The following is a 21,447-nucleotide window of genomic DNA, read 5'->3' as shown; positions in this document are numbered from 1 at the left end:
ATGGGTGTTGGGAATCAAACTTTGGTCCCCTGCAAGAGCAGCTAGTGCTCTTAACTGGTGAGCCATCTCTCTGGAAGCCCGCAAGGTGTTTTTAATCAATCCTCACATGCTAGTGGGCTGGTATTGTGACAGCCAAAGTTAAGTTTTAATTACCATGCCTAAAAGATCCATGAAACAAAAATGCCTCTAACCTTAAGCCCCTTTCCCAAGGACAGACCCTTTTTGAAATGCTGGAGGCGATTATTTCTGTTTTCACTCCCCTACACACATTTGTGTGACCCAACCACACAGGATGTGCTTGGTCACCTGTAGTGGGAGGTTCTAAGGCAGGAAACATGTCTGATGTGTGCTTGCTCCTGAGTGGACCTGGTTGAAAATACGATGGCCTTATGGGGTTGCCTTTTACGCCTCTGCAAAATGTGACCCATTGTCATTTTCTGGGAACCCAGGAATGGACCTGGCCAGAGTGCATCATCCTGTCCAGTATTTAACTAGAGATTGCTTCAAACTTGCATCAAATTTATGCGAAAGGTCACATATTCTTGCCTGGGGGATTAACAGCATGTCACTGACACCTCTGGAAGGACACTGAGCAGCGAGGGCTCTCTGTGGCTAGCGGTCTAATAAAATGAGGTGGGACGAGGCTTGGAGACCAGCTCTTTTCTTTCTGTTTTCTTTTGGAGACAGGGTCTCATGTGTTTCAGGCTGACCTTGAACTTGCTATGCAGCCAAAGTTGGACCTTGAACTCCTGACCCCGCCCCCCCACTTCCTCTACCTCCTGTGTGCTGGGATCACAGGTGAGCATCGTATGTTTGGTTTCTGTGGTGCTGAAGATCATACCCAGGGCTCTGTGCCTGCCAGAAAAGCACTCCTTCAGATGAGTTATACACCTAGCCTGGAGCCCCTTCTAACTTTCATCAGAGCCAACCGAGTGCCTACGAAGCAGGAAAAGGCACTGCATGTCACACATATGACAGTGTAAGGCAGTTTGAAAGATGTGCACTCTCTCAGTTACTTTTCTATTGCTGTGATGAAACACAATGACCAAGGCGATTTATAGAAGGAAGATTTATTTGGGGCTGACAGTTCCCGAGGAATTAAAGTCCATCATGGTGAGGAGGTCTGACAGTAGGCAGGCATGGAGGCTGGAGCGTCCAATACAATCTCACATCTCAAGCTGAAGGCAGGAAACAGAAAAACAAAAACAACAACAACAACAAAAAACCAAACAGCCAGTCCCAGGTGAAACACCTCTTCCAGCAAGGCCACATCTTCTAAGTTTCCCCAAACAGCTGCCAACAACTGGGGACCAAGTATTCAAATGCCTGAGATATATGGGGGACAGCTCATTCACACCACCATATGCAGTTAAACTTTATTTCTTCTTCTTCTTCTTTTTTTTTTTTTACATTCATTCCTTTATTTATTGTGTTTGCACATATACATGCACATTTATGTACAGGTGCTCATGTGGAGGTCAGAGGACAACTTACAAGAGTCAGTTCTGAGCCGGGTGTGGTGGCGCACGCCTTTAATCCCAGCACTCTGGAGGCAGAGGCAGGCGAATTGCTGTGAGTTCGAGGCCAGCCTGGTCTACAAAGCAAGTCTAGGACAGCCAAGGCTGCACAGAGAAACCCTGTCTCAAAAAAAAAAAAAAAAAAAAAAGAAAAAGAAAAGAAAAGAAAGAATAACAACAACAACAACAAACCCAAGAGTCAGTTCTTTCCTTCCACCATGTGGGTCACTGAACCCACTGCGCCATTCATCCTGTTGCCACATGTGCAGTCTTAAGCTTGGAAGTTGGTCCTGTGCTTCATCCCTCCCTTCTGCAGCTTCTGCAGATGGAAAGCTGAAGACTTCACAGGTAAAGCAAGGGCTCTGCAGCCAAAGGCATCAAGCGAGGAGGAGGAAGGTTGGGGGGCAGGTGGAGTCAGGTCTGTTGCAACACTGACAAGTATGACCCCTGACATGAGAAATCTGTCGTATGACAGAGAAGGCGTAAGAGCAGCCGTCCTTAGTCTCACCTTTAAGGTGGGAATTCTTTTATTGAGTCATAACAATTTCCTAGCGATTCTGAGTCCTGCTGCTTTGGACTGATGGGCAAGCAGTGCCTCTTCCCCCAACCCACAGTCCTTTGCGGTTTGCGGGCTGCAGGTTCCCATGGCGTCAGTCTTCCATGGTGCCCACTGTGCAGTTCCGGTGTGCATGGCCTCACCACCACAACCTGAATTTCCCTCAAACTTCTTCTCTAGACAAATATTTCTCCTAAAATATTGTCCTCATGTCTTACACTTGTAGACGGGCATGGTTGCCATAAAGTACTTCCACGCCCTGCTCCTCATTCGGTCTTCCCAACACCCTGATGAGGTAAACAGGGAAGGGACTGTTGTCCACTGTGTATCCTCCATCCTCCAGTGTACTCGGTGGGCTCAGCAGGACTCCATTGTGTGGCTTCAATGTCTTCTTCCTTTCTCATTTTTCCCAGAATCCTAATGGAGTCTACTTGACAGATGACTCGGGGAAGTCCCATGACCCGGAAGGCTGCAGAGACAGCTTTGTGCTGAAGTGTCCCTTGGGGCATTTTAGTTGGTTCAGTGACACAGTGGGCTGATCTTCCCCATGTGTGCAGCCTTTTCTGTTTATTATTTATTGTCTAATCCTACATTTCAAAAAGGAGTTGGCAAACTTCCCTTTTGTCCACGGGAGTCTGGTTTTCTTTGTTCTCTCTTGCCTAAATGTTAGGCATCCAACTGAAAGTGTTTTAAAAATTAATATAATTTATTTTCCCATCAGGTGCAGAGCAAAGGTGTTTTTGGACAAAACACAGAAGACCAAACTTTCCTCCGCTTTCAGTTCAGTCTCTCGAGTCAGCAGAAGGTACAGAGCTGTAGAGCGTGTGGGCGGGGTCCTCTAAGCTAAGAGCTGAGGTTCCTGCTGTTCTAGGCAGCTTTTGATAAGGAAAGCGCCACGTGGCCCCTTGCCTTGTTCAAAATGGAGACTCCCGCAATACCTGGACTTTCATCAAGGCCCGCTTCAGCTGCTCATAGGTTACAAACATCATCACATTCCAGGCTCCCAAACGCAGAAAGGAGGGCACAAATCTGAAGAGAGAGAGACAAATGCCACATGAGTAGGAGCCGGCTAGGAGGCCCAGGCACACCTACCGCGCTGTTCCCCTGCTGACTGGGGCTGCTTGTCATGTGTCTGAGATCCATTTCACCTTTAGCCTGTCTGCTGAGGGCATTTAGGCAGAAGAAATTGGAATCAGAAAAGGAAAGAAAGCTGACTTGTTAAGGCAGGTTACTGTATTAGAAAGTTGATTCTTACAGGCCTGTGTGTTCACTCTGCCAGCTGCCAGGCCCTTTGCTAGAAACTGAGGCCAGAGAGGCTGAGTAACTCAAACCACAAAGTTGGTAAATTGCACGGTAGGGTTGAGACTGGCCCAACTTATCCCGAGGCAAGGGGCTTTGGGGGTGATTTACAGCCAGATTTCCACCTAGAGAAGGCCCAGGCTAGGATGCCAAGAATTGTATGTGGGGCAGGGTGGAGGGAGCACGGCACCAGATTTAGCTCAAGTCCAGAAAGCACTCCAGAGCTCTGGTAGTACCCGGGAAAGAGTGTCCGTCTGTCCGTGCTTCTCAGAGGCAGGGGGGAGCCTGTCCTCTGGCCCATTAGCCCAGCCACTCTCCACTTGCTCCCTCTTGGGCCCCTTGATTCCTGCCAGACTTAACAAGTCGCCCTGACGATGCCAGGCCCTCTCCTGTCCCTTTAAGCACATTGCTCTCCCCTCAGCTGGGACTGTCCCCTATCTTCTTCCAGCCTGCAGGATTCAATTGGGCATGGCAGCCATATGCTGTGACATTTTCTTTGTGGGGAGGGTCTGAGATAGACCTTACTATGTAGCTCTGGCTGGCCTTGAGCTCAAGGCAACCCCCCTCTGTTTCAGCCACCATACCCAGCTTGCCATGGCTGTTCGTGAACCTTCACAAGGACTATATGACTGTGGCAATATAACCAAACTCTGGGGTCTAGTCAAACCTGGGCTAAGATCTTAGCTCCTCCAGCGTCAGGTGCCTCATCTTGCAAGTGAGGACAGTAAGAGCTGGCGGTGTGGCATATGTCTGTGATCCTGGCACTTGGGAAGTCCAGGCATGAAGATCAGGAGTTTGAAGCTTGTCTGAGCAACAGGAGGCCTTGTTTAAAAAAGAAACTAAGCTGGACAGTGGTGGCACATGCCTTTAAATGGATCTCTGTGAGTTCAAGGCCACCCTGGTCTATAGAGCAAGTTCCAGCATAGCTAGAGCTGTTACACAGAAAAACCCTGACTGGAAAAACCAAACCAGAAGAAGAAGAAGAAGAAGAAGAAGAAGAAGAAGAAGAAGAAGAAGAGGAGGAGGAGGAGGAGGAGGAGGAGGAGGAGGAAGAGGAGGAGGAGGAGGAGGAGGAACTAAACGAAAATAAAACAAGAGTGTGGCCACCTTTAATCCCAGCACTTGGGAGGCAGAGGCAGGTGGATTGCTGTGAGTTCAAGGCCAGCCTGGTCTACAAAGTGAGTCCAGGACAGGCAAGGCTAACACAGAGAGACCTGTCTTGAAAAACCAAAATAAATAAATAAATACATAAATAAACAACAACAACAACAACAACAAACACCCAAGAGTGTGTAGCAGTACATCCCTTACAGGGATTGTCACACTGCTGACTGGGCCTGTGAGGGACAGCATCTGGCACTGCTCCATCAATGTCATGTACTTGTCCCTAACTCTTAGAGGGAGGCATTGGCCAGAGCCTAGCACACACATAATGTTCAATAAATGTTTTCCAAGTAAAAGAGTAAACTGAGGCACTAGATGAGGACACTTAACTGAGCAGTGTCAGGTGACAGGTTGAGCATGTTACTTCCAGACATGAGAACCTCCAGTGGCCTCTGTCTGTTGAGTTCACCTTAATGTCACACACCAGAAAACATCTGCTAAAGGCATTGAGGTGGGAGCCAAGCAAAGACCTTACCAGTGGGATAGGCAGCCCCACAGTGGGCATGGCCTCAGAGCCAGGGCCCTGCCATTTGGTGATCTTGGGGCAAGTTCCTATTTTGAAGTGCTGTGTGGGAACTACTTCCCAGTTCAGAGGGTTCTTGCAATATTGTAAAATAAGGTACCTAGCACAAGGCCCAGTGAGAGACTTGGCTTTCCGGATGGTGGTGAGGAGCCCACCCAATTGAACGTTTGCTCTGTGTTCATGTCCCAGATAATAAAGGACGAATGGGCCGCCAGCCTCAGCTCCAAGGAGCTTGGGCACTAACATGCAGATGAGCTTCATTTTGTAGGAGGTGGAATTACCCAGAATGGGTCAAGTAGTATTGCTGAGGCTCCTGGGGAGGCAGGAAAGCTAAGATCCCACAGTGTACAGGGTGGGTAAGAGATGGTGTGGGCAGCCAGGGAAAGGCGTCCCATGGGCTCAGGCACTGCTGCAAGAGAACGCACACCCTCAGACCCAGTTCCAGCCCTGGAACCCATGCAAAGAGTGAAGGAAGGAACTGCCCCCGCCAAGTTGTCCTCTGACCTCCACATAGGTGCTGCCTCATAGGTCCTCAGACACATATCAAATGCACATGCGCCACACACAATAATGATTACGATGTTAATGGTAATTTTTAAGGGATAGGCCATCCACGCAAAGGCACGGGGACCCTGATGTTGGCGTAGTGAATATGGCACCTCCGTGGTGGTGAAGTGGTCAGGAATGCAGTTGGAGAAAAGCACCCCACCCCCCTGCCTTGAACATTTGGAGACAGATAACAACTTTACCCAGCCTCGGCCTACTCTTCCTTAGTAAGGCTTCTGTTGGAGGCACCTTGAATAAGAAAACCCCAAGAGTCGGGTGTGAGGGTATATGCCAATAACTCAGTGCTCCGCAAGGAACCAGGAGGGTCAGAATGTAGAGGTCATTCTTGGCTGCATAGAGGTCTAGGCCAGCCTGGAATTCACGAGAGTCACTCAGACAGAAAAGAGGGAGAAGGTGGAAAGAAGAGAAGACACACACACACACATACACACACACACACACACACACACACACACACACACACACACACAGAGAGAGAGACAGACAGACAGACAGACAGACAGACACACACACACACACACACACACACACAGAGAGAGAGAGAGAGAGAGAGAGAGAGGAAGAGACAGAGAGACAGAGACAGAGAGAGGGAGCCCAAGTGTTCTGGAAAGACTGCTGAAGGCAGAAGGTGGTAGTTTACTTACCCTTTGTAGAAGGCTGTGGGGCCCTCCTGGGCCACCATCTTTAGCATACAGTGTAGAGGGCTGAAGTACCTGCCTGGGGGAGCATTCATATATCGGGTCTTTACCACATCCACCGGGGAGGCCACCACTGTGGCACAGAAGCCAGCGCCAAAGGCAGAGACAAAGTGACAGGGGAAGTTGTCTGTAGAAGGGAGAGAAGAACAAATCCCAGGAATGAAATATATGTCCATGCTGTGCAGGTGTGGGCACTGTCTGTCTGTCTGTGCAGATGTGGGCACTGTCTGTCTGTGCAATGTAACCCTGACCTCCTAGAGCACAGTGCCCAAAGCTAAGCTCTTGGTTAGTCTTGGCAAGCTAGAACTGAGCATCTCTGAGTAAGAAAACTGCAGCCCAACAGTGTTCCTTTGTTTTGTTTTGTTGTTTTTTTCAAGACAGGTTTCTTTGTGTAACAGAACCCTGGCTGTCCTGGACTCTCATTGTAGATCAGGCTGGCCTTGAACTCACAGAGATCCACCTGCCTGTGCTGGGATTAAAGGCATGCGCCACCACAGCCTAGCTTGTTTTTGTTTTTGTTTTTTTTTTTTTTAATTGAAGTCAGAGTAGGCAAGTGGCTGTCACTGACAGATACATCAAGTTTGGTGCTGGCCCTCAAACCCACAGCTCTGGCCTCTAGCCTAGGCCTCTCACCACAATCCTGAACTGGGTACTGGTCCTTTCTATTTTTTTGTGGGGGGTCCCTGAGGCCTCTGGGTGGTACTCACTCCTGCCTCCCAACCCACGCTCACCAGTGAACAGGTGAGAGTCCAGCAGCTTCTCCTTGATGACATCATAGGTGACCATCTCAGCGCAGTTGACAATGGCATTTCTTGTGATGTTGGGCCAAGTCCCTGTTAGGAAGGCAGTGGGGACGGATGAGTGCTGTGCTCCAGCTTGGGTGCAATGTCTTCCAGCAATGACCTCAGCCAGGGGACCAAACCTCCTCAGCCAAGTAGGTCCCACATTTCCACCTGGAGTTATCAGCTTTTAAACTCTCTGTATCTTCACAAAGACACACCCATCGCTTGGCTACGTTTGGAGCATAATTTGCACTGTCAGAACTTCCGGAGACCCAGGAAAGGATGGGAGACTGGGCCCCAGGACAGTGACAGATGCGTGGCAGGGCCCTAGAAGGCAGGTTTCACTGAGGAGAGGACAGACTTGATGTGTGTGTGTGTGTGTGTGTGTGTGTGTGTGTGTGTGTGTGTGTGTGTGAAGGGAACACCAGCAAGAGAGTGCTCTGGCAGCACCATGGCTGGGATGCCCTGCACTTAAACACCACAAGGCCATTTTTCTCCTGCAAGGCTTCATGGGAATGGTGGTCCAACTGATGGAGGGATTCTGGCACTTGCCAAGGGCTAAACACATAGGGGATGCTACAGTCTTCACTCCTAAAGAAGTCCCCTCATCATCTCACTGCAGCTGGCTCCACAGCTGTGCTCCTCCGGGCCTCTACTTTTCTTCTCTGTTCTCTGAAATCCTTCTCCCTCCTTCTCCACACCCTGGCCTTTGAGACCAGATTCTTTTTGGAGCCAGCACGGCCTTTCCACCTCTGGCCTGCCTCCTGGCCCCCTTGCCTGTGGTATAAGCTTGCGCCTTGCCTTTCTTTGCTCCTCTGCAGTAAATCCCTGAGGGGTGGAGGCAGGGGAGGACTGGCAAGTTGAAAAGTATCTGAGGTCCGGTGGCGTGGGGTATAGTGTTTGGAGCATCCTTATGGTCCTTATGGTATTGAATCATATTTTGGGGGTTCCTTCCCTGTCTCAGCCCTCAGGGAAGAAAAATAGCCTTTTCCAATGGTTCCAAGGGTGCCAGGTTTACCTTTCCACAGGCCCCTGACTCCTTCTTCCCTGGCGATGGTTCTGTAGGCATCCATAGTCCCTCTGTATTGCCTCTCGCTTCCAGTTCCCAGTCGTATCATGGCTTGAAAGCGGACCTTCACCACATCTGTGGGCTGGGCACAGGTCACGGCCATGGCTCCCGTAGTGCAGCCTGCCAGAATCCTAATGCCAACGCTGGAGTCTGGAGCGGGCAGAGAGACCTAAAAGTCCCTGACACTGCCGGGATCTTACCAGTGTCTGTCACCAGCTTCCCCATCCCCTACACTGCTTGGTGGACCGCTCCATGTCCTTGACCCATACTCCAGCTGCCAGCTGCGCTTCCCGCCCACCCTTGGGTGTCCCTCGGGTATCGATGGGTGCCGCCACTCACGGTCTGCTCCCTTGGGGGTGTAGAACTGCTTGACGGAGTCGTAGAGGCCAATTCGAATGGAGGCAAAGCTCATCTGGCGGTGCAGGCCAGCCACCAGCCCGCTGTAGGGACTGCGGAGGCCCTCTGTACGCACCATAGTCAGGAGGGTGCCCAGCACGCCGCGGTACCGCACGCTCTGCACCCCTGGATTCTCCCCCTGGATCTGGGGGACAAGCACAGGGCCTGAGGAGCTGATGAGTGGCCGGGGAGGATGGGCCATGTGTGCAGGGCCCCTCCAGGGTCTTGGAACTAGCATAGTTATTACACCAGGGTGAAAAATGGCTGATCGTGTCAGCGTGGTGCAGTTCACAAAGCAGCTCTCACTTGATGGAGCAGCTCGGCACACCAGAGGGGCCGGCTGCTTTCCGCGTCTTACAGCAGATGGTTAGTGATTTACCCAAGCTCACACCGTTACTTCCTTACCTTTATTTTCCACTTTATGGTTTACAAAGCAGGGGTAAGCAGTAAAGAGCCCTGTCACATCATGTCAAGGCATTTGGATTGTTTTGGTCACGAGGGATGGTGGTGGGGACCAAGGCAGTGTAGGGAATGGCCTTCCCCAGGCTCTGTGTGAGGAAGGGCATGTTGGCACACCGGGCTGATGCTGGGTAGAAGCAGCCCCTCCTTCCTCGGCAATCACAAGCGCCGGCCAAAGGCACCCACCTGCAGGCGGACCTTGGCGGTGTCCAGGGGGAAGGTGAGGAGATCAGCAAAACAGGCCGCAGTGCCAGCCCCTAGGAACTTGACAATTGTTGTGGGAGGCATTTCTGATGGCTGAAGTCCAACCATGGTCCCGGGAGGATGGGCCTGGTTTCTCTGGTGCCTAATGAGGTCCAAGGAGAGAGGTTACCTGGCAACCCTTTGCTTCAGTTCATGGAGGAAACTGCAAGAGGGGCCAGGGGAACAGATGGTGCCAGGGCTGTTTGGCTTCGTGCCATGTCCAGAGACCCCCCAGGACTCTGAAGGGGCTTTAAGAAGCAAGAAGTCTGGGCACTGCCACACTTAGGCCGCTTGAATTTGGCCCATACAATCAGTTGATTTCTCAGCTTTCACCTCTGCACTGAGGGTCCATGGGGAGAAGGAGGCAGGGTCATTGGTGTCGCCACTGAATGGCTGAGGAAACGCAGTCCTGGCAGGCAGCAGGCCTGGCTCTGACTCCACAGGCTCCGCGTTCTCCCAGTGTCTCGCTTCTCCTCACTGACCAAGCTCTCTAACCTCATGCCTCTTTCCCAAATGGGGAACATTCCTTGAGACTCAAGGTGACAGTCATTCATCCTGGACTATGTCATCTCCCCTTAAAGGGATGGCTGAGTATACAGCACCCTTGTAGTGGGGATTGGACTTAGGGCTCAGTGTAAGGCAAGCCCTCTACCACTGAGCTACAGCCCGAGCACTTTCTTTCTTTCTTTCTTTCTTTCTTTCGGCAAAAGTTTCATTAAAAAGCTAGGTGTGGTGGTGCATACCTTTAATCCTAGCACTTGGGAGGAGGCAGAGGCAGGTGGATTGCTGTGAGTTCGAGGCCAGCCTAGTCTACAAAGTGAGTGCAGTACAGCCAAGGCTACACAGAGAGACCCTGTCTCAAAAAACAAAACAAAACAAAACAAAACAAAAGTTTCATTAAATATATCAGGCCAGCCTTGAACTTGAGACTACCCAGCCTCAGGTTCTCGAATGCTGGGACTGTATGCCTGCACTGCCACGCCTGTCCTGGATATGCTTTTCTGTAGGATTTCCTGATTGGTGGTCTGTTGGTGGCACTCTTCTGCTGAGCCCCCTGTTTCCCAGTTGTTCTGCGGGTGGTGGTCTGACACATGATTACTTCTGCTGTCAGGGCTACTATGGCTGCTCCTCCTGGCTTAGATCCTGATCATCTCAAGTCACCGAGGAGACCTTCTCACCTGAGGACAGAGTCTCGGGGAAAGAGTCTCAGTCTTAGGTCAAGGTGACACATAAACAATGCCGGGGCAGACATATGCTCACACATGCATGTGCGCGCGCACACACACACACACACACACACACACACACACACACACACACACACTTGTGTGCTCACAGGTACATCTATCTTTCTGATGGTTACCCAGGGATCATTTGATGTAAAGGGCTTGCCTTAGCCTCATGTGTGCTGGGGAACTGGTGCACCACATGGGTGCACCATGTTCTTACAATCAGATTTCTGTGCGTCTTCCATGTTAAGGCCATCTCTTGGTGGTGCCCATTCATGGTGCACTAACTCAGACACTATCTTGGTGTGATGAAGTCCTGATCCTTTAATGACCCATTCCCAGGGCCAGGGCTGGTCTCAGAATTGTGAACAGTATGCACCTCTTCCCTACAGAGCAACAGGATTCTGGGCCAGTGGTTAGGAAATCTGGGCTGTGGTCCTGTCTTCTAAGGCTTGCCTTAGGTGCATTTACCCTGTCTTGGGCCAATGAGGATACACACACACACACACACATACTCACACACACATACATATATATAATGTATCATTGGTATATATTGATATACATATCACATTTAGATATATCATATGTATGTATGTATGTATGTATGTATGTATGTATGTATGTACGTATGTGCCTCCGTTCATCAATAGGGAGCATTTATGTACCAAAGTATAGGAGCCAGGCCAGGTGACTTTTCAAGTTTTCTTTTAAGTCTGCCCTGTATGACTCTGGTTTCTTCTGTAATGCCTCCTCAACCTACACCTACAGAAGCCAAAGACTGAGGCTTGCTGTCACCTCTCCCTGAAAATTCCTGCCATTGGGAAGGGACTGATGTGCTAATTCTTGCTGAGCAAAGTGACTTCTGACCATCATACTAGGACACTGGTAAGGCAAGAGAGATGGAACAGGTTGGTTGGCTTCATCTTCAAGGGGTTTGATTTCTAGTCAGAAAGGTGACCAGATGAGTAGGGCAAGGTCCGTGGGACATGGACTGAGGCTGGAACCCACAGCTGCCGGGCTCCAGTCTGGAAGCCTGGGTCCTACTGTGGAAGAGTAGCTTTTGAACCCTGCCGTGAGGAAGGATTGAGGCAAAACTGAAAAATCATTCCATGTTTCTTCCTTTTTCTTCTTCTTTTGGTAGGGTCTCTTGTAGGCTAGGATGGCTTCAAATTCTCTGTAGTCAGTGATGACCTTGAACTTCTGACCTTCCTGCTGAGCATCAAACCTAGGGCTTCATGTATGCTAACTAAACTCCCTATAGTTGAGTTACATCCCAGCCCCTGTTTGCATCTTAAGGGCCACTAAGCTCTGGATGGAGTAAGACAGTGACTCAGGAAAGTTGGGCCTGAACAGCAGAGGCAGGAAGTGTTTCCCACTGGAGACCTACATCAAAGCCTTTATCTGTCCTAGACTGTTACTTTCCTGGAACTGCACCCATCCAGATGTTCTGTACTTGCTGAGAAAACAGATGGTGACATCATTGGAAGATCCCCTCTCATACCTAACTCCATCTTCACATCATGTCTCTGAGCTAAGCCAGGGATTCGGCCTGGTAAAAGCCAGCAGCACATGCTGAGGGGACCCATTGCACACAGGGCTCTGTGCTTGGCATCCCGGAATAAAAACCCATGCACATGAGCTGCCTGTGGAGGGTCTCCAGCGGCTGTAAGGGCTGCCATAGACAGTGCCCGCAAAGAACTGAGTGCAAGCCGATCTGTGGTCTGTATGGATGGAGAGGAACTGTCAAGAAGGCATGCAGGGGAGGAAGAGCAACCTTTCACTTGTAGGGAAACGAGATGGTCAGTGCAGGCTAGGCCTGAGAAGGACTGTTGGCATTTTAGAAAAATGAGATGTCCTAGAAGAGGCAGAGGCCTGAACCTGTAGGGCAGTGGTTCTCAATCTTCCTAATGCTGAGACCCTTTAACACAGTTCCTCTTGCTGTGCTGACCCCCAACCATAACATTATTTTTGTTGCTACTTTATAAGTTCAAGTTTGCTACTGTTATGTGTGTGTGTGTGTGTGTGTGTGTGTGTGTGTGTGTGTGTGTGTGTATGTGTGTGTATCCTCTCACTGGCCCAAGACAGGGTAAATGCACTTAAGGCAAGCCTTAGAAGACAGGACCACAACCCAGATTCCCTAACCACTGGCCCATTCCCAGGGCCAAGGATACACAGAGTAACTCTGACTGACCGCTGGTCTGTTGTTCTGATAGCCAAGCAATAAAACTGTCATTGCTGCATCGTGGCCTAGTCAGTGTGGCCATTGGCTCCTCAGAGTTTTGCCTTTTGTTGAGCATCCAAAGCAGCTACTAAATGCTTCATAAAATTAAACGTGAGTCCGGAGAAGGCTGGGGGAATACCAGGGTCCACTAATCAGATGAACTTCGTGGGCCCAAAGAGGCTACTGTCTGTGTGGGGTGGGTGTAGTCAGGCCTTGGGCTCTTCCTTCAGCCCATCACCTTGTCTGCCTGAGCTGTAAGCTGAGACAAACTCAAGGAGGGGGCAGGTCCTTCAGAGCTCTAGGCCTGAGGCTTAGGGCCCTGGGTGCCAACTTGGCTGGGGGACAGCAGTGCAGGCGTGTTCGGAGAAACACCAGCTACTTGCTCGGGCTTCATTCCCCTTTGCCCTACAGAAGGGCAGCCAGACTGGGCTCCGTCCCAGCAGGGAGGTACTGGCGGCCCTGCCCAGGCCTGGAATGTACTGTGGGAGCAACTGGCTCTCCTCGTGGCATCCTTGGGGGGGGGGGCTCTCTTCCCCCTAAGCTTTGCATTTGCCCTGGAGAACTAGGCTGCTGGGTGACTTGACATCCTGAATCTGAGGCTCACTCAGAGCTGGGAAGGCCCTCAGGGTAAGCTCTTTAGTAGCTCTTCTTCAAAGCCTGTCTGGGGACCACTCAAGTGCTGGTGGAAAAACCCTGTGTTGTTTTACTTTGGAGAAACACTGAGGTCAGACAGGCAAGGGGCCCGGCGTATGGCCACTGTCAGAGCCCTGTGACTTCAGTGGCCACTTAGTGGCATTTTTCTCCCTGCTGAGGTAGGTATGCCTCTGAAGATTTTGCATCCCTGTCAAGCAGGCCTTCCCTCTCTCCCCATTTTATCCCCTGCTACTTCTGACCCTACTGTCTTGCAGCCTTGCCCAGTTATCTGTTTTGTAGCTCTGCCAGAGGCTCTAAAGCAAGGACAAGACCAATTTGCCCTCTTTCCCTGTGAAGACTGTAGTTAGGGTGTAGACCCTGAGACAGGCTAAGGAGCCCAAGAGTCATTTTTACCCCAAATGAGAAGACAGGAAATGAGGTCAGAGATGACCTCAGGGTCCTTTGGTAGAGGGCTACAAATGGCAAGGTTACACTTAGTCCAGTGGAGACTGAGGAGGGCTGGGCAGTTGGAGCTGGTGCATCAAGGATAGATTAGAAGGGACTGATGGGGCCTCTAAGACCAGTGAGGACATTGTTGGGAAAGTGCTCACTTAAGCTTGTAATTGGGCGTACCCAAGTTTAGAAGGGGTACCCCTGAGCCATCCATCAGAAATAGAAACAATGAGCAGACACATACTTGAGTATGTGGGCAAGGTGACAACGGTAGGCGTAGTAGGAACCTCCCTGAGGTCAGGGCTCCCCACCCTCCTTCTGGCTGCGCCTCAGCTGTTATTTGAGGGACACTGACAGGCAGCAGACCTTTGCCTCTGGGGCTGGAGGTGGAAATTGAGAACAGCCCTCCTCCTTGCAGTTCTGCTGGGGTCCCCGCAGCATGAGATGCTCTGCTCCAGGGACCGGCCATGTTTGCTGAGCGTGTCCAGCCCAGCTCTCTCCACAACCAAGCCTCTGCACTGAGGAAGCCACCAGGCAGAGTGGCCACAGGCTCTAGAAATGTCTACCACACACCTGGGCCAGGCTTGAGGCCAGAGGTGCCCTCATCGTCTCTACCCTCAGGACCCTTGCTGGAGAGGGCTTCGTGTTTTGTGGGGGATCCTGGGCCAGAGGAGAGGGATGCTTTACATCCCGCATTTGTAAAATCCCAGCAGAGGAGTCAGTAGGACAAAGGGGAGTCACATTAGGCTCTCCCCTGGGGCTAAATGAAGTTCCTTCATCTTTACCTGGTGGGGGCTAGAGTGAATCCCTCTTAGTCTCTCACGCTGTGTTAAATGATCCCCGGCAGTGAGCATCCATGGAAAGGAGAGCAAGCAGAGCGGCAAGGGAGAAGGGGCTGCTGAGGAGAGGTAGGGGTTCTTACCTGTGAGTCTAGCCAAGGGCAGGCAGTACAGGGGCTCCCTAGGACTCCATTCCACGGGGTGGCAGCCGGATCCGACGGCCACTAGTCACCATTCACTGTTATCTCTGCTGCCTCTGGCTCAGCACTGGCCTTATGCACCAGATGACCTGAAACCTAATTCTGAGAAGCTGGTTGACAGCCTGATCACTTGACAAGAGGCGGGCTGCTGAGGGGCAGGACAGGGGAGGGGACCAGTGAGTTCCAGCTCTGGGTTAGCTTCCTTGACGTGGGGCTCTTTAATGTGGATGGCTCCTTTGGGCTTCCAAGAGGAAGGCTCGGTGCCCAGGAGCTATGGGGTGTGTGAGCGTGTGAACTTGTTACCTTTAAGAGCCCAAAAGGTCAAGGCCTGTTAGGACAGGGGTGCTCCATTTCATGTCGCCCGTTAGGTGCTTGATATTTTAGGCACACCATTTCTATTTCCCATAGCCCTAGGAAGCAGGTATTTACCAGGATCCTAAATTTAAAAACAAAGTGAAACAGCTTTGAGATGTACTTTGCATAGCATCAATTTGCCCACTGAGAGCTCACAACTGGAATACTTTTTTAGTATAGTCAGGTTGAGCAACCACTATAATAAAATGTTCAGTACATTTTCATCACTGCTCAAAACCAAAACAAGTCATCCTTCCCCCAGCTTCAGGCAACAACCACTCATCTCTCTCAGCTGCTTCTTCTCTTTCTCCTCCTCCTCCTCCTCCTCCTCCTCCTCCTTCTTCTTCTTTTTTGGTTTTTTGAGACAGGGTCTCTCTGTGTAGCCTTGGCTGTCCTGGACTCGCTTTGTAGACCAGGCTGGCCTCGAACTCACAGCGATCCACCTGCCTCTGCCTCCCAAGTGCCGGGATTAAAGGCTTGAGCCACCACGCCCGGCTTTCTTCTTTTTTGGTTGTGAGCAGAGCCTTTAACAGCTAAGCCATTTCCCCATCCCCTCTTTCTGGTTCTTAATTTGCTTGTTCTGTTTTGTCTGAGTAGGATCATACAGAATGTATGGCTTCTTGAGGCTGGCATCTTTCATTTCTTCCACAGCCCTGTTACGTGTTACACCCTGCAGTGTGTTTCAGCACTTTACTCCTTTGCTGTATAGAGCTCTCCTGTGTCAATGCTTCACACAGAAAACTGAACCTCAAGGGCAGTGGCTTCCCAAGGTCACATAGGTAGTACACGGCAGAGCCTGACTTGGCCTGTAACCTGTAACACACTTTAGGTCTATCTGCTGCAACCATGACATTCGCCATGACACGCCACTTGGCATGGGCATGCTGGGAGCGGGGGGTGGGGATGGGGCAGAGTGAGATGGGGCAGCGTGAGGAGAACTTCTTGCAGCAATCACTGTAGGCTGGTCTGTCTGCAGGAGCTGAGGTTAAGATTGGGGCTTTGGTTGGACTGGAGAGATGGCTCAGAGGTTAAGAGCACTGGCTGCTCTTCCAAAGGTCCTGAGTTCAATTCCCAGCACCCACATGGTGGCTCACAACCATCTAGAATGAGATGTGGTGCCCTCTTCTGGTGTGCACCCGCACATGTATAGTTAAAAAAACAAATCTTAAAAAAAAAAAAAAAAGACTGGGGAATGGCTGACCCTGGGAGCTCGGTGACATAGAAGGGAGACACATGGGAAGAGGGAGACAAGACAGGTAGGACACAGAAGGTTAGAGGCCATTTTGGAACTTGAGGCCCGAGCCATGGCAGGGTGGGTCCTGTGATAGCTAACACCATGATTTTGGGCTCTGTCTGGAACTATCCGGAGTGGGGCAGGACTGTGGGAGCTATCTGGGGGAGGGGGCTACAAGTAGGAGTCAACTAGAGGCAGCAGGTCCTGGAGAAACCCAGAGAGAGAGAGGGGAGCTCAGCTGACTCTGGCCTCAGCAGCTTCCTGCGTGTGGATCTGCCTGGGGCTCCTGCGAGAGTCAAGCCTTTGCTAGGAGGTTGAGGGTTGGCTGCTACAGTCTCCAGGTCACCAGAAACACCTGCTTTCAGGTGTGTGGAGGGTACACATAAGGAAGTTGGGGTGACCCACTCTGGTCTTGGTGACAAATGTGCTGTATAGCTTGGCCAGTCATGGCCCCTCAGGGCTATCACTGGGGGTGAGACGTTGGTAAATAACACACTGTACATGTTGTCCGTGTTTCAGACCTTCCTCATGTCATCAGAGGCTGCCAGCAGCCCGTGTCCTCCTGTGGCCCTGTCCTCACATGACCCCTCCAGGTTACGTACAGGAGCAGGATATGGCAACGGTCTTCCTTCGCCTGAGGCCTGGAACCTGGAGGTTTCTTATTCCCTAAGGGGTGTGGAACTCCACGCATTGGAGGCTCTATTCTGGCTGAGTGTGAGGCCTGGGGCCAGGTTGGCCTCAGCTTGGAGAGAGGGTGGGGCTGACATTTCCTACGCTTCCATTTTGTACCGAATATCAGGGAATAATTTTCATACATGTCCCATTTGATCTTTACAGCAACTATATGACGTCAGTGTGTAACGGTGGCTGTATCTTCCAGATGAGGCCAGAGCCACAGACCGTGCCAGGCTGGACTAATATGGCCCAGAACATCCTCGGTTCCCTCTGTCCGTGGTCTGGTCCATTCTCTGAGGTACTAGTTTCTTTCAGAAATGGGAGGGGCATTCCAGTTATTTAGGGGGGTTCAGTGGAATGACAATACTCTTAGGGTGACAAGCGGCCCTGTGAAAGCTCCTTCCAGCCTCCTCACCCAGCTGGGGCTGTGCTGTACATCTGTGCCCTTCAGAGTCATCCCCATTTGTCTATGGTAGCTGCCCAGGTGGCTGTGCTTTCAGAGAGATGCCCTTCTGAGCATCACAGGGGATTCTGGGGACCAGGTCCTAGACAAACTTTCACTGTGATGAAAGGTTTCAAGGGCCATCAGAGGAAAAGGCAAACCAAGAATGAGCAAGCATGCTGGCCGTGGTGGCACACATCTTTAATCTCAGCACTTGTGACGCAGAGGCAGGCGGATCTCTGTGAGTTTGAAGCCAGCCTGGTCTACAAAGCAAGTCCAGGACAGTCAAGGCTACACAGAGAAACCTTGCCTTGAAAAAACCAAACCAAAAAAAAAAAAAAAAAAAAAAAAAAAAAAAAAAAAAAAAAAGAAAGAAAGAAAGAAAGAAAAAGAAAAAGAAAAAAGAGCAAGCAGAAGCCCAGACAACCAGAAGGGGGATACTGCTGTCACTCTAACGTGGGCCAATCTGACACTTGGCAGAACTCAGAAGGCTCATGGCGACCCAGGTCCCTTGCTCCGGATGGCCGAGTCATGGTTGCCAGCCTTTTTGCAGTTAAGAGTAGAAATGAATTCCAACACCTTTTCCCCAGTGACCAACCCAGATAATACTTGTACACAAATACAAATGCCAGACTTTTATTAAAACAAGGGCAAGAACTATGAATTTCTGAGCTGAGTAAAAAACAAGCATTAAGTTAAAAACATGGTTAGGATTCAGACAATCAAATACAGTCTTAAAGGAGGCGATTTCCCCTGTTCAATTGATTACTTCAATACATCACAAAAATAATTTATATCTATCAAATACCTCATTTCCAAACAAATAAGCCCTGGAATTCCCTCAGCGATGCACACACTTACTGCATGCCCCTCCAATATTTAAGGCAAAAATAGCCTGTCTTATTCAGAGGGTGGGCTCTGGTCAGCAGTCGGCTGTGCCAAGGACACTGGATCCTCCGCTCAGATGCCTCCTTCGGCCCCACAGTCGGAAGATGGGTGGGGCACTTGGGCGCTGGAGGCCATTCATTTCCATCCGTCACTCATTACAGAAGGAAGCTGAGGTCCTGGGAGGCAGGGTCTAGGTGGTTCTGGACACTTCTCTAGTCCTAGCTGAATAGGTCTCAAGATGCCCATGGGATAGGGTGATGGTAGTGGCCTCACGATGCCGAGGGAAACAGACCAGGGACCTTTTGCAAGCTGAACAAAGCTGAGGGGGGTTGGCTGGTAGCCGATTCCTGAGTCCTTCAGGCCTCATCAGTCCTCTGGGAGTACTGGGAAGAAAATATCCGTGCAATCCTGCGAGTCTCTTCCTCTGGAAGGTTGGGAGGGAGGGAGTTAGGTCTGGGACGACAAGGCCTCTGGGTGAGGGCTCCCCTGGTGGCTTCACTCTTGTCCTGGAGAGGAGGAAGTGAACTAGATTAGCACTGAGGATATAGTATTGCCAATGGGCGATTTTGGTCCTTGGGCTGACATTTCTGCAGAGGTGCCTGGCTTGCAAACACCACACAGGGTTTTGTGGAACCCTTGTAACATCCCAAGGTGGGGTGGGGGATACCTCTCTCCCACAGCTCAGGTGCAATTAGTTCAAGCTCAGGCGCAATTAGTTCAAGCTCAGGCCGTTCTGAGTGGCAGAGCTAAGGTGGGAATCCCACTTGAGCAGCTACCATAGACAGAGCCATCTGCTCACATGCTCATATTCACTTTTTCCTTTTTGGCACATTTCCTTTTTCCTGTTGGGTTCCTGTGCTGAAAGGACTCAGATCTCTATAGTAAAGCCACCTGGGCATGTGGGCCGAGAGTAAGGCCCCTAAGGGAAGAGATAGAGGCCAGGTACGGAGAAGCAGCATGGAACAGAGTAGAGATGACCACCATGGGCATTGGGCTTGACTTCACAGCACACAGCCTGCCCTATGGGAAGATCTCTTTTCAGACCCCAGATCCAGGGGCCTGATTCATGCTGATGGAGCACTGGGACTCTACCACACCATGCCACCTTCCCAGCTTGTCCCCCGAAAGCCTGCTGAGACAGGGTAGCTAGAGAGGCTCCAGGAATGAGTACACTGGGGAATCCTATTGCTCCGTTCTATAGGGCAATACAGGTCAAACTGATGTAGAAATGAACAGAGCAGTTCCTGGCTCCATAGCTCAGAGTTAAACAGGTGAGACACAGTGACCTACCCAAAGAACGAGGACAGCAGCCAGACTGAAATAAGGGAGCGAGAGCTAGTATCTCCTTCTACTGCTTGGGTGCTAGTTTCCCAACCATGAATGAGGGTGCTGAGCAAACAGTCAGTAGGGTCCTTGCCAGTCCAGAGCTCTAAGCCCCAAGGGAAGGTGGACAAGCCGAGCAGGCCCTTAGGCAGGCTTTCCTGGTGACCAGGAATAACAGTGCCAGGCTGGGCTGCTTGGCAGAGCCTGAGGGTACAGCTCTGTGTTCTGGGCAGGTCTGGGCTAATGGGAAGGATGTCATTTGTTGGTTTGCAGCTCCTCCTTCCAGGGGAGGGCTAAGGGGCCAGTGTTCCCATGTTTCCCTCGGTTCCAGACTAGGCACTTCTGAGGGGATGAACTAGAGGCTTCGGTATATATAACATCAGGTAGTCCAGGCCAAGATGAGGGGCCTGTGAGACCAGTGGCTGGGTAGGGCTGGGCCATGAAGACCCGGTTTAGATCAGGTGGGGAGGAGACTGCTCTTGCAGCGAATGCCCCATTCATTCCTTCTAGAGCCAGCGGTTGCTTGTCTGCATCTTTCCAGTTCTCTGTGCTCCCTCCCAAAATCTTGAGGGATTTTGTGTTTGGAGGTGACACTAGTTCCATCCAGTCCTTGGGCTGTAGCTATAGATGGATCTTTAGAGTTACTAGCTGTGGCATACACTACATTTTCTTTTGTGCATTTTAGAACTGCATATAAGAAATTGATAAAAAGAAAATGTGAAAGAAGCAGGACGTGGTGGCACATGCCTTTAATCCCAGCACTTGGGAGGCAGATGCAAGTGGATTACTGTGAGTTCAAGGCCAGCCTGGTCTACAAAGTGAGTATAGGACAGCCAAGGCTAACAGAGACCCCCCTGTCTCGAAAAACAAAAAACCAACCAACCAACCAACCAACCAAACAACCAAACAAACAAACAAACAAACAAAAAAACAAAACCCCAAACAAACAAAAAAAGAAAGGTGAAAGGGAACTAAGAGGCTAAGCCAGACAGGAAACAGGTCTTGACCTTTATGATGAGCACTTCTGAGTAGCGGGGTTGATTTTTGATCATTTTGTCAAATTCTCAAACCAGATCTTTGTTTCTACACTTGTTAGAGGTTCATTCTCTACTTTGGAAACTTACATAGTTCTGCTCAGTTCATGAAATGACTACCACAGCTTTCTGCTGGTGTCACATCACGCTTAGGACCCACTCCGTTTGATCCACTCAGATGCCGACAGGCAGACACGGCTCCTGTCCTCGCAGAGCTACTCAAGACAGAAGGGAGGTGAACCTCTCACAGACATGATTTGGAGCATGGAGAAACAGCCAAGGAGGTCCACACAGGCCTCAGCGGCTGCTGGGGTCTAAGATAGGCTGAGTTTCATTGAAGCTGGGGTGGGAGCGAGGCCACCCATGGGGGGGAAGGGCATGGACACAGGCCTGCAGGGGCTGCTGGGTCCTATCATCCTTAGAGTTGAGGACAAGTGGTCGGTTCAGCGAACCTTCCGTCACCCACACCCAGACCCAGTGACCCAGGAAACCTTATCTATATGGCCCAGGCCGAGGCCCAGGGTAAGAGGGGGAAGGGGATGGAGATACACATGCTCGGTAGCAACTGTTGACTTTAAAAGGGCTCAGCAAACATCTTACACATAACCCTGAAAGTCTGGGCAGAAGGAAGCAAGGCTGTCCCCATTCCTCTACATACTCCCATGCTCCTGCTTAGGGGATCTGTACAGCAAACAAACAAGCAAGC

The 21,447-nt window shown here is 50.7% G+C and overlaps 2 protein-coding genes across 3 annotated transcripts in view; both read right to left on the bottom strand.

Moving 5' to 3' along the window:
• Positions 1-1,060: 1,060 nt before the first annotated feature.
• On the bottom strand, positions 1,061-14,881 carry UCP3 (uncoupling protein 3). Its single transcript, XM_084773403.1, has 7 exons — positions 14,735-14,881; positions 9,217-9,376; positions 8,515-8,716; positions 8,125-8,325; positions 7,056-7,157; positions 6,271-6,451; positions 1,061-3,102 (listed from the first exon to the last, which is right to left on the bottom strand). The coding sequence occupies exons 2-7, from the start codon at positions 9,340-9,342 to the stop codon at positions 2,988-2,990; spliced, it is 927 nt and encodes a 308-aa protein (XP_084629529.1). The 5' UTR covers positions 9,343-9,376; positions 14,735-14,881; the 3' UTR covers positions 1,061-2,987.
• Positions 14,882-18,116: 3,235 nt separating this feature from the next.
• Positions 18,117-21,447, bottom strand: part of C2CD3 (C2 domain containing 3 centriole elongation regulator) — a 107,365-nt gene continuing 104,034 nt past the window's right edge. For both annotated transcript variants that reach the window (XM_084772933.1, XM_084772934.1), the window contains exon 33: positions 18,117-18,890. In XM_084772933.1, coding sequence (XP_084629059.1) covers positions 18,741-18,890 — 150 coding nt within the window. In that variant the 3' untranslated portion in view covers positions 18,117-18,740. The remainder of the gene's footprint in view (positions 18,891-21,447) is intronic.

The sequence above is a fragment of the Acomys minous genome (genome assembly GCF_964271855.1).
Source record: "Acomys minous genome assembly, chromosome: 2".
Classification (NCBI taxonomy): Eukaryota; Metazoa; Chordata; class Mammalia; order Rodentia; family Muridae; genus Acomys; species Acomys minous.
Note: the sequence above shows the minus strand (reverse complement) of the source record. Positions and strands in the feature narration are given on the sequence as shown.

Excerpts from the sequence above, each read along its gene's own strand:
- UCP3 (XM_084773403.1), bottom strand. The coding sequence starts at position 9,342 with ATGGTTGGACTTCAGCCATCAGAAATGCCTCCCACAACAATTGTCAAG. Across the intron at positions 8,326-8,514 it reads CACCCCCAAGGGAGCAGACC|ACTCCAGCGTTGGCATTAGG; the intron begins GTGAGTGGCGGC and ends TGCCCGCTCCAG. Across the intron at positions 3,103-6,270 it reads CCCACAGCCTTCTACAAAGG|ATTTGTGCCCTCCTTTCTGC; the intron begins GTAAGTAAACTA and ends CTCTCTCTTCAG.